The following is a 12680-nucleotide window of genomic DNA, read 5'->3' as shown; positions in this document are numbered from 1 at the left end:
CACTTTAAATATAAAGACACACAAATAAATAAGTTAAGAGTAAAAAGAGGGAAATAAATATACCATGCCAGCTCCAATTTTGAAAAAAGCTGAGTAGCGATATTAATATCAAATAAAGTCGATTTCAGAGCAGAGAATATTACCAGAGATAAAAAGGTCATTTCATAAAGATGAAGAGCTCAATAAATTAGGAGGACACAGCGATCCTAAACAGTTATGCATCTAAAAAGAGAGCTTTGAAATGTATGAAGCAGATCCCAACAGCAATGCAGGCAGAAATGGCTGTACCGACATTATAGCTGGATGTTTCAGCAGTCCTCTCAGTAACTGATAAAACAAGTGGACAGAAAATCACTAAGGTTGTAGAAGAACTTAAACAACGCTATCTATCAGCTTGACTTAATTGATATTTATAAAAACTCTATCCAACAACAGTGTAAGGGAGGGAGAACCCTCTTTGACCCTCTTAGGTTCTGTGACTGGCCTAAGAACTAAACTGACATGAGGAAGACTAACAGGAGAAACGCATACAGATTTATTTAATAGTTTTACATGTGGATGGGAGTCTTCAGGAGGGAAATGGAGACCTAGAAAGCTGTTAGGCCCCAAAGCTTGTATACCTTTTTACACAAAGGACAGTAATTTGTGTGAAAGGGACAAGGCAGAGGGGCTTGGGCGAGGGGCAGTAAATTGTGAGACAGGGACTAGAAAAAGATATGAGGAAGCTAATGGACGATTAAGGTTATTTTAGTCTGTTTGTACAGGTGCATTTTATCATCAACTCGCAGTCTCTGGTGATGAGAATAGTCTTCGCTTCCTGGTGCAGGGCGGGTACCTTTCTCATGGGAAGTTTTATGCCTGCTTTTATGTAAAAGGGGGAAGGTCAGAGAGCCCTTCTCATCTGCTGTGTCTCAAGTGCCTTCAGCTCAAAATAATCAATATGCCAGAGCAGCGTATTTTGGGATGGCAGTTCTGAACACTCACAACAGCAAAATACACATTTTTCAAGGATAGACCATATTCCAGGCCAGAAATTTGATGCATTTTAAAAGATGCAATTCATACAAAGTATCATCTCCAATTACAGTGGAGTTAAATTAGAATTTTTTTACAGAAAGATATCTGGAAAACTCAAATATTTGCAAACTAAATAACACATTTCTGAATAATCCACGGGTCAAAGAAGAAATCAGAAGAGAAATTAGAAAATATTTTTGAACTGAATTAAAATGAAAATAAAACATATCAACATTTGACATTCTAAGCAGAGCTCAGATGGATATTTATAGTAACAAATGCTTATAATCAGAAAAGAAGACATGCCTTAAACCAATAATTAAAAATTCCCCATCAAGAAATCAGAGAAAGAAGATCAAAATAAACCCAAATCAAGCTGAAGGAAGGAAAGAGTGGGGAAAAATCAATGAAACTAAAAATTCATTCTCTGAAAAGATCATTAAAATTAAACTTTTCTCAAGGCTGGCAAAGATAAAAAGAGAGGAGATACAGACGACCAGCATCAGGAATGATATTCCTGAAAGAGGGGATGTCACTACACAACTCACACAGATTTAAGAAATAAAAAGGAATTACCACAAAAATCTTTACACCCATAAATTTGATAACCTAGACGAGTTGACCAATTCCTTCAAAAACTCCAAACTTAATAACCGAAAACTCCCCCAACTTGAGGAAGGAAACAGTCACTCAAGTCCAGGAAGCGCAGAGAATTCCACACAGGATCAACCCAAAGAGGCACACACCAAGGCACATAGTCATCAAATTGACAAAAATTAAGGATAAGGAGAAAATATTAAAATTAGCAAGAGAAAAGCAACAAATAACATACAAGGGAACTCCCATAAGATTATCAGCTGATTTTTCAGCAGAAACTCTACAGGCCAGAAGGGAGTGGCAAGATATATTTCAAGTGATGAAAGGGAAAAACTTACAACCAAGAATACTCTATCCAGCAAGGCTCTCGTTCAGATTTGATGTAGAAATCAAAAGCTTCACAGATAAAGAAAAGCTAAAAGAATTCACTACCACCAAACCAGCTTCACAACAAATGTTAAAGGACCTTCTCTAGCCATCAAACCATAAGAAAAGAGAACAAAAAGAAGAAAGAGAAGGGGGAAAAAAAGACCTACAAAAGATTGCTTTGGCAGTTCAGGGGCTTTTATAGTTCCATATAGGTTTTGGAATTGTTTGTTCTTGTTCTGTGAAAAATGCTGTGAGGATTTTGACAGGGGTTGCACTGCATCTGTACATTGCTTTGGGAAGTACAGCCATTTTGATAATGTTGATTCTTCCAATCCAAGAGCACAAGATCGCTTTCCATTTCTTTGTATCATCTTCAGTTTCCTTCATCAATGTTTTACAGTTTTCAGAGTATAGTTAAACTCCTTGGTTAACTTTATTCCTAGGTATTTTGTTGTTTTTTATGCAATGGAAATGTTTATGCCAGTTATAAAATTTTGGTTTTTTTGAAGTGAAAAAAACAAGTGAATGAAGGGCCGCAAATGGCAAAATATCCTTCTTTCCTGTGTGAGTTGTACTCCATCACATGTGTATGCTGCGTCTTTTTTATTCACTCATCTATTGATGTGCACTTAGGATGCTTCCATATCTTGGCAATTATAAATAATGTTGCTGTTAATAGTGGGGTGTAAGTATCTTTTTGAATTAATTCTTATTTTGTGGTTGGCTTTATTCCTTTGATAACTATGTGCATTTAAAAAGCTAAAGCTCTAAGTGTTCTTAGAAACAATGAACAGTACATATATGTAAATTTTTAAAATATGCGCAATATATTGTGTATATGTATTTACATGCAATATATCATATATGTGCAGGCAAATTGTAACAATTCTACCTAATAAAACTGAAAAATGAAAAAAAAACGGATCCTGACACCTGGGTATTTCCAAGGAAGTGGTGCAGTCAGGACCACCTTCCATGCGAGGCTGTGGTCTGAGGGTTCACGGATTCCAGCCAGAATCTTGGTCCCCAATTTCTCAACAAGAGTCAAACACCAGGAAAACATCAGGCTAAGGAAGTGCTCTAATACGAAAAATTATTGCACAAACACCCAACCAGCAAGCACCTAGGAGGAAACAGAGACAATTCAGGAAAAAGAAAACTTTAAAAAGAACAATCATTAATATTCTCAGAGAAGTAAGAGAGCACAATACATTCATTAAGTGAGCACAGAACAGGATGCTACTGAAAAAAAAAGGAACACTCATAACAAAAAGGAACACTTGGAAATTAAAAGCATGACAGAAGACATGACAAACTCAGTGTAGTGTTTGAGAGATAAAATTAAGAAATCTCCCGTAACGTAGAGCAAAAGGGGATGGAACATAGGAGAGAAAAGATAAGAAAATGCAAGGACTACTTGAAGCAGTCCAACATCCAAATAATGGAAGTTCTAGAAACAGAGCACAGAGAAAAAGAAGAGTGCGTATAAGGAAAGAAACAGTTCCAAAAGTTTCCCCAGAACTGAAGCTACAAATGAAAACAGACCCACAGCATGGCTCTTTTTTCTTTCATCCATCCATCCATCCATCCATCCATCCATCAAGAGATGCTGTGTCCTCCCATAGTCTTTCCTCTGCATGCACGGGGAGAGATTGCTGGTCTCTCTTTCTCTTAGGAAGAGACATCAGTCCTATCAGATTAGGGCCCCATCCTTATATGACCTCATTCAACCTTAATTACCTCCTTAAAGGCCCCATCTCTGATATAGTTACATTAAGCAGGGAGTGAAACGGTTGAAGCCGGCATTGATTCTCAAACTTAAGCAGGTATCAGTATCACCTGGAGAGTTTGTGAAAACACGGATTGCTGGTTCCCACCCCTGGGGGTTCTGATTTGGGAGGTGTGATTCAGTGGGGCTCCCAAATCCTGTACTGTTCCCGGTAAAGCCGATGCCACCGGTCCAGGAGCTGCACTTTGAGCGCCACTGGGTTAATGACTAATACCTCTTCACATTCGGAGTTCACTCTTCTGAATCCCTTTTTAACTCAGTCATTAATGTGCAGGATTTCCCCACAATTTTGTGAACCATTAAGCACGTAGGTGATGATTTTTAACAAGAATCAATAAAAGAATAAGGTCCATTGGTCCTGGGCTCTTCGGCTGCTTTTGCAATTATATAGCGCCTGTCTACTTTTTAAAAATAGCTTTATTGAAATGTAATTTATGTTATATAAAACCCATTCATTTAAAATGTACAATTAAATGATTGTTAGTATATTTACACAATGGGGCGGCGATGCCATAATCTCATTTTAGAACATTCCCGTCTCATCAAAAGAAACCTCATGCCCACTTTCCTTTGCTCCCCATTCTTGCCCTCAGTCGTAGGCAGCCACTAATTTGCTTTCTGTCTCTATAGAATTGCATTTTCCGGACAGTCAGTGTAGATGTGTTCTTGATGAGTTTGGCTTTTTTTTTTTTTACTGAGCATCTTTTTGAGATTTATTGTAGCATGTATCGGTATTTCATTTTCTTTTATTACCAAATAGTATTCCACTACACAGATATGCTGTATTTTGTTTATCCGTTCAGCAGTTGAGAGACATTTGGTTTTTTTCCTGCTTTTTGACTGTTAAGAATAATGCTGCTATGAGCGCTCAGGCGCAAGTCTGTGTAGTCGTCCAATTCTCTTGAGAACATCCCTAGGAGTAGAATTGCTGGGTCATATGGTAACACTATGTTTCGCATTTTGAGGAGCTGCCAGACTGTTGGCCAGAGTGGCTGCACCAGTTTGCGTTCCCCCCGCGGTCGATGAAGGCTGCGATTTCTCCGCGTCCAAGCCAGCAGTTGTTAGTATCTGTCTTTTTTATTGTAGCCATCCCAGTGGGCGTGCAGTCATATCTCATTGTGGTTATGATTTCTGTTTCCCTGAGAACTAATAATGTTGAGCATTTCTTCGTGTGCTTACTGGTCCTTTGTATCTCTTCTTTGGAGAAAGAAGAGATCGCTTGCCTATTTTAAAAATTGGGTTATTTATCTTGTTACTATCGAGTTGTATGAGTTTTTCAAATACTCTGGATACAAGTCCCTTATCAGTTATGTGACTTGCAAAAGTTTTCTCCCATTCTGTGGGTTGTCTTTTTACTTTATTAATGGAACCATTTGTAGCATAGACGTTTTAGAAGGCCGGTTCATCTGTTTTTTTTTTTTTCTTTAGTTGCTTGTGCTTTTGGTGTCATATCTAAGAAACCAAGATTATGAAGATTTTCTCCTCTGTCTTCTACTAACAGCTTTATAGTTTTAGCTCTCATATTTGGATCTTAGATTCATTTGAGTTAATTTTTGTCTGTAGTGTTAGGAAAAAGGGTCCAAATTCATCTTTGTCCATCGTGTATCACAATTTTCCCAGCACAGTTTGTTAAAAGGCTGTTCTTTTCTCATTGAATTTTCTTGGCATCTTTGTTGAAAATCAATTGACTATGAGCATAGAGATTTATTTTGGGGTATCTCAATTCTACCTTCTCATTAATTAGTTACAAGCTTATTTTTCTGACAAAAAAATCCCTAGTGACCTGTGTAATGGTTTAATACAACTTTTGTCGTTTCCTGGTATGTACTTGGATCTGGGGACGATGGAGTACCTTGGGATGTGGTACTGAGGCCCTGTCTAGAACAGATTTGTGCTGAGGATTCTGGATATAGCCACTGGAAGATAGTAGGGGAGTTTCTCAGAGGTCTGGGTATATAGGTAGCCTGGAAAACATTGGGCAAATGCTTGATCGAAGGTTCACTTCATGCCAGCCCCCTTCTGTTTTTCCAGGTTTGCTTTTGGCACATCTGGTTCCCAGGAAGACCTCTAAGGCATGCTGGGAGGAGAGCAAACCCAGTGTGGCTATTTCAGTGGATTTCCAGCCCCCAGGCCCTCTAGGGTCCCTCTACTCAGCAGTCAGCAGAGACTGGCAACTAGTGATAAAGAAGACTGGTGTTTCTTAATGCTCAGCAGACCGAAGATCCGTGGGTGCGGGCCCCCCCTATTCTCAGCTCCCAACTGCTACCCCTCCCATATAACCCATTTTTTCCTACAAGGTGCCTTTTGTGAACTTCCTACCTGAATTTCCATATAGAGGGGGCCTGGAGTGACTGGTGTCACCTCCACGTTTCCTTCCAAGACCTCAGAGCTGTGGGGCGAGCCCCTGCACGGCCCACACGTGTGTGGGAAGAGGGAGAGGGCGCACCGTGCGCTGCTCTGGGAGGCGGCAGGAGCTTCACTTGCAGACGGGGGCAAAGCCATCTGAAGTCCCAAGTGGAGACCTATGTTATGAAAGAAAATTATGCTTCCAGCCTTGAAACAGTGACCCTGGATGACATCCGTTTTTATGAAGCCTGTGTTTTGATCCACTTCAAAGGACTCACTGGAGTTAGTCTTGTACGTTTCCTAATCCATCAGCCAGCGGGGCTTGTGGAATAATATTTCATCATGAGAACAGACTTATCAGCAAGAGGGTAAGAAGAATCAAAGACACAGGAGATTTATGACCCTCTAAGTCAAGCAGAGCAGTTTGCCGTCATAACCTTCACCTTTATGTTGTGGGAGTCTCGGCCTGAGCCTCGATTGTGGCCACCCAAGGACTTCACCCCAATGGGGGGCCTACCCACATGGGACATGGCATGAGGGAAGGGGACATCCTCGTGGGGAGTTCAGACACAGTGAACGACAGTCCATTTCCTGTGTGTTCCCCTTTCCCTGCACTTCCCCCTTTCTCCCCTTTGTTTTTCTTTCTCTTCTCATCTCCCTTCTTCATCCCCTCTGTGGGTGACTTGATTTGTTTCTAGAATTCTTAGAACTAGGAGCAGTAACGAAAAGTTTGAAAAAAGTTTTTATACAATTCTCTGGGAGCCATTAATAAACCAAGACATTTCCACCTTGACTTACAGCCGAAGTCAAGCATTAGCGTTTCTAGCACATCCTCAGCTCTGGCTGTAAGCCCTCAGAGATCCTCACAGCACAAGGGGGCTGGGATGATGTGTATGAACCGAGGATGCTGTGGGATGTGCGTCCAGGTGCTGCCGAGGAGAGCATGACTGTTTCATTTAATAGATTGGGAAGCAGACTCAGAGAAGGTTTCTGGTACTGGCTTAATCAGTTTCCAGGAGATGTCATGATAGAAACAAGGTATGGAAAGCTGGAAATAAGAAGAACAAATGGAAAGGCACTCAGCAAATTGGAGAAAACTGAAACTCAAGCTTGCAGAGGGAAAGGCTAAATGTAACACAGAGTTGCCTGTGTGAACTCCAGAAAGCCACAGGTATCTCTGAAAGTGGAGGATACAACTTGGGTTCAAAATAAAAGGATTGGTGGAAAATCTGTAAGAAGTTGAATCTCCATGTCCTCTCCCACACCCTGCGATTGTGGTGACGCTGTCCACCTTAGCAGAACGTGGCAGGACTCCTCTTTGGAAAGCTTCATCTCAAGGGAATCTGGACTCAGAGTCACTGGGCCAGGGTACTGCAGTGAAACCAGGGGTGTTAAGTACAAATGAACACACTGAAGTCCACCCGCCACTTAGAATAAGTCACAGCCAGAGTTATACAGTTACGTACAATTTCTGATGGGTGTAGAAAACAAGCAAATGGAGTAGTGAGACAACCATGATTCACCCCAAGGTAAAGAAAATGTTGCATAAGATAGAAATTGTTTCCACAGTCCAATGCTCAACCATGAATAGTGTTTGTATAGGTACTCAATATTGGTTTAATCCAAAATTATAACAATGTTGGGATGATGAGGGAAGATTTATAAGAAAGTTACAATCTTCATCTTCCACATTAGGAAGTCAGAAGTTAATACTTAAAATTAGACAACCAAGAAATAGCTTGATGTTTGACTGAACTTCAGTCCTCATGCTCCAGGTGGATTGAGGAATGCCTACAGGAGAAAAGCTGGTTAAATGTGAATCTCACAGAGTTTACTTCCATTCTTCTAAGGCTTATATCCCCCTAATGTCTGCCTGATTTTGGTTATTCTCTGAGGACATTACACAGTTATAGTAATATTTTGTCCATAGTTTATTGTTGTTATCAGCAGGTGGGTTTCATCTGATTCAGGCTATCCTGCCAGTATCAGACATAAGAATGATAAATAAGGTAGTCATGTCTACTATCATTACATCTATTCCGTATTAACACTAGAGATCCTAACAAGTGCAATAAAACAAGAAGAAAGAGAAGATGTATGAATTGGAAGGAAGAAACAGGACTTGAGTTATTTGCAGATGATTTGAAATTCCAAAATAATCTATAGAAAAAAACTTTAATTACAGTAAGAGTTAGGAAGGATGCTAGATATTAGAGTAATGTTAAAAAAAAATCTGTTGCTTTCCATACATCAGTTCTTGGTCTCTAAAACTATACTTTAAGAACAATAAAGATTTGTCTCAGCTTTGGAGCAACTTTATTCCCAATTCTTGTTCACATTTATCTGCTTTCTTGAAGCAATCTGAGTGTTGTTCTCTGTTATTTGCTACCAGAAGAGCTTTGGCAAAAGAGAGGAGATTCCTCTGAGATCAGATATAGAGAAGATGGACACTCTTGTCCCTTGCTCACGGGGTGTGGTGTGGGCCTGTTGGAACAGTGAAGAAGCTAAACCAGAACGAGCTGTTTGGAGGCAAAAGCTGTAACTTGTTCACCGCTCTATCCCCAGCAGCTGTCACGCTGGGCCTGATGCTGAGTAGGTCTCAGTCAGTGTTTACTGGTGGAACATGGTCGCTGTTGCTAAGTGTTTGAAGGTCTCGCATGTAGGAGGAACTGACTCAGTGTGCAGAGGAGGTCAGTGCCCACTGAAGACGGAGCGGTCAGAGTTGGAGGACCTTGAGCTCCTGCCCACAAGGATTCAGGCAGTGGCTGAATGAACACCGGGTTGTTTAAAGAGGGCATTCAGACAATAGCTAGGCATTTGGGCTTTGACCTTCAGGGTGGAAAATGGAAGAAAACTTAATAGTAATGTGGTAGCCAGCCTCTGAGGTGGCTCTCAGTGGTTCTTGCCTCGTGACTTTGTGGCCTTGTGTAGGTCCCTCCCATGCTGAATTGGGGCTGGCTCTGTGACCAACAATATGGTGGAAGTCATGGTAGGTGACTCGTAAGATCAGGTCGTAGAAGGCGTTGCAGCTTTCAGCTGGGTCTCCTGTACCATTCACTCTGGGGAAAGCCAGCCCTCTTGCGGTAAGGACACTCAGAAAGCCCTGTGGAAGGGCCATGAGGAGGGGAATAACCTTGCCAGCATCAGCTTGCTGGCCATAGGAGTGGGCCCCCCAGGAGGCAGACCCTCAGTCCCAGTCAGACTTTCAGATGATTCTGACCCTGCAAGAGACCCTGAACCAAAATGACCCGCTGAGTTGCTCCTGTATTCCTGCCCATGGAAACTTTGAGAGACAATAAATTACTATTATTGTTTTAAGCCACTTGGTTTTTGGGGGTGATTTGTTACACATAACCTTTGAGATTTGGGACGATGGACTCTCACTTAAGTTCTCTTTAGCCCTGAGGATCTATGCTGTTTTTACATTTTACCACCGCCCTTCGGGTTGCCTTTGACATGGCACCAGAGACGAGTGTTCTGGGCGGCGTCCGGGTCCAGCGAATTCCTGACGGTGGGGAGGCTGTGTGGAGCTGCAGTCCTGGCATGTGACTGAAAATACTTCTCTCGTCAAGGATTTCCTGGAGGACAAGGATCACTGCCCAGGTTTATATTACTAATGGCTCAGTGCCTGACACAGTGTAGGTGCCCTTTAAATGGTCTTTGAATAATGAACAAATAAAGGTGAGTTTGTCAGAAGCAGATCCTCTGGCCCTCTGATGTCCCTTCATATTCTGATTTTCAGTCTTGCTGGCATAGTACTCAGCAGAGGGCAGTATAATGCATCCCTGAGATGCATGGAAATTCATCTGTTGAAACAGGACATTTCCCCAAGTTCCCTGGCTCTGTTATTTGGGGGATAATTGTTTCTTGCAGTAAGCCCTGTTTTCCTATAGGACCAGAAAACCACACCCACAAAACACAGCTGAACATTTCCAAAGCTAAGGTATCTAGTGGCTGTTGATACAGATACACAAATTGATTTACCTCATCTTAGAAATAATACAGTGTCACCTACGTTAGCACATGAAAAGTTTGAATACATAGAATTTATTTTCATTCTGATTTCTAGTGGTAGCCAAAATGTTCGAGGGTGGCCCAGAAAGCCCTGAAAGATCCAGAAAAGATGCAGCAAGAACCAGGAAAAGAAGAATTAATCCAGAGTGTAAATGAACCTTGAAAACATTATGCTAAATGAAAGGCCAATTACAAAGGACCACATATTGTGATTCCATTTCTGTGAAACGTCTAAGACAGGCAAATCTGTAGCGGGAAAGTCGATTAGTGGTTGCCTAGGGCAGGAGAGAATGGGGTGATGGGGCTGACAGCTAAGGGGTGAGGAGTTTCTTTTGGGGGGTGATAAAAGTGCCCTAAAATTAGGTTGTGATGATGGAAAATTATGTGTATCTAATAAAAACCATTGACTTGTATACTTTTCATGGGTGAATAGTGTGTATGAATTATATCTCAAAGCTTTAAAAAATCATGAATAATGTTCAGCTACATTTTTACATTCATCCTGTTATCCCCCTGATTTAGTCTCTGAAAATAAGTTAGTCACCAGTGATGGAAATTGTGATTTTCCAAGGACGGAACATACGATTGCCCATGCATCCTGGATAGCACATCCCAGCAGGGACCCATGTAGGGACATGACCGTTCCAGGGCTTTGCAGTCAATCTGTTTTATGATCATTGCCGTGGTGCTGTGAGGGCTCGCCTGTCGTCCCCATTCACGGATAATGAAAGAAAGAAGTCAGTGTTCTAATCATCAGTCCCACTACCGGAGCCATGGGGCAGCCACTAGAGGTTGGCACAGTGCCCTCCAGCCCTGCTGGCATTTGCTAGGGGTCTGCAAGAGCCTGCGGCTGTGGGGAACAGCAGCCCTGGGACAACACGGGTCACAAGGCTGTGCTTCCAAGTCTTCCCCAGCTTGCACCCAAGATCTGCCTTCTTCCAGTTAGCGTGACAGCCCCTGGAGTACGGACCTCCAGGAACACTCTGGAACCAACAATCTCAGCGATTTGAGACAAAGCAAAATCCATCGTTAGAGGAAGCATCCCTGGCTGGGAATTCGGGGGCTTGGCTTCTGGTCCTGCCTCTGCTGTTTGAATTGACCAAGATCACTCTCTGAGTTCTCTCTGACCTTGGGTATGTCAGTAAATCGAATTTCATATGGGAATCAAGGCTTGGAACTGTCAGGTCATCCTCACTTCTAAATTCCATCAGCTGTTTATTGGTTTACACTCTTGGGAACAAATGTAGTTTAACTGTTGAAGCCCAACAGAAAAGGTGCTGAATCTCCACCGGTCTCTTACCTGTTTGCTGTCTCTGCTGTTAGCAGTTGCTGTAGTTTGAAAATCTGTGGTTACTCTGCCTACTGCCCAGCCTAGGTGCCTGATCCTTTGTGCCCTGAGGAGGGTACGGTTGGCGGGGATGACAGGGCCCTGGAGAAGCTGCCTTTGACCACTTGAGCTCTTGCTTGGCCTCCGTGGTTTGCCCCGTATCTTAGTTCAAAGGGAAAATTCTGCCCATTGTGTGCTGTTTGCAGGAAGGGACTGTAGCTTAGAGCATCTGGGATGACATACTGCTTGAAAAAGCATCTCGTGTTTTCTACTTGCACAAAAATGATGCTTGGTGTTCTTTCAGGGTCTTTGGTCACTCAGTGAGGGGAAAACAATGCAGTTGTCTGCAGTGACCTTCCTTTCTGCCCCCCTGGTTCCCATTATCCCACTCCCTCCCCACTACAGCCAGCTCTGCACGGAGCAGGGTTCCCTCAGCCAGCCTGAAGACCCAGTGCGGAGCTTTGTTGAATGAGACAAGGTGGAAGGAACTCTTGCCAGGCTGTCGAGCTGTGATTCGGCATATGTAACGCATTCCTCGTGCAGAGTGGGGACGATGCAAGAAAGTAGAAGGAAAAGCTTATTACCCAGAGCCTCACCACCCAGAAGCCACAACAGTCAATTGTTTCCAATTTTTGAGCGTTATTTTAAGCACTCGGCACTCTGCTGTGTAATTGCAAACATTACGTAATGTAATTTTCACAACAACTCTCTGAAGTCCTTGCTCCTATTTCCCTCCGCAGAGATGAAAACAGAGGCTTGGAGAAGTTAGACAACATGCCCCCGGCAGCACAGCCAGTAAGCGGCGGAGCTGAGATGAAAATCCAAGCCTGGCCCACTCCAGGTCCTCGTCGTATGTAATCTAATTTCCTAACGTTTTGTCGTGTTCTCTGCCAGGCTTCCTGTCTTATTCCTGCGTAACTGTGATCATATTGTGTTTTCTGGAGGTCTTCTATCCACCAGACCCCCAGCCCTTGGGGGGTCCTTAGGTGATGGATTCACACTGTAGATAAACCATTTCTGCAGGATTCTAGGGCACTCTACCAGCGTGGTGGGTCTTTTTCTATCTGGCAGGGAGAAGACCGTCTCTTTTTTAAGTCTTTCTTCAGTCCCTAATCTCTTGAAGCTTTATTTGCAATTCATTTGTCTAAAAAACAAAGACCCAAGAGAGTTACCTGTATCTGAGCCGATCTCCACGGGGCTGTCCAGAGAGCCGGGTAGGAG

At 42.5% G+C, this 12680-nt stretch overlaps 1 protein-coding gene across 1 annotated transcript in view; it reads left to right on the top strand.

Moving 5' to 3' along the window:
- Positions 1-12283, top strand: part of LOC102511835 (S-adenosyl-L-methionine-dependent tRNA 4-demethylwyosine synthase TYW1) — a 165759-nt gene extending 153476 nt beyond the window's left edge. Inside the window, exon 16 of the mRNA XM_032460330.1 lies at positions 12200-12283. Within this exon, the coding sequence (XP_032316221.1) occupies positions 12200-12205 (6 nt within the window). The 3' untranslated portion in view covers positions 12206-12283. The remainder of the gene's footprint in view (positions 1-12199) is intronic.
- Positions 12284-12680: the final 397 nt, after the last annotated feature.

The sequence above is a fragment of the Camelus ferus genome, chromosome 18 (assembly GCF_009834535.1).
Source record: "Camelus ferus isolate YT-003-E chromosome 18, BCGSAC_Cfer_1.0, whole genome shotgun sequence".
NCBI lineage: Eukaryota > Metazoa > Chordata > Mammalia > Artiodactyla > Camelidae > Camelus > Camelus ferus.
The sequence above is the reverse complement of the archived record's forward strand: the minus strand, read 5'-3'. Positions and strand labels throughout refer to the sequence as shown.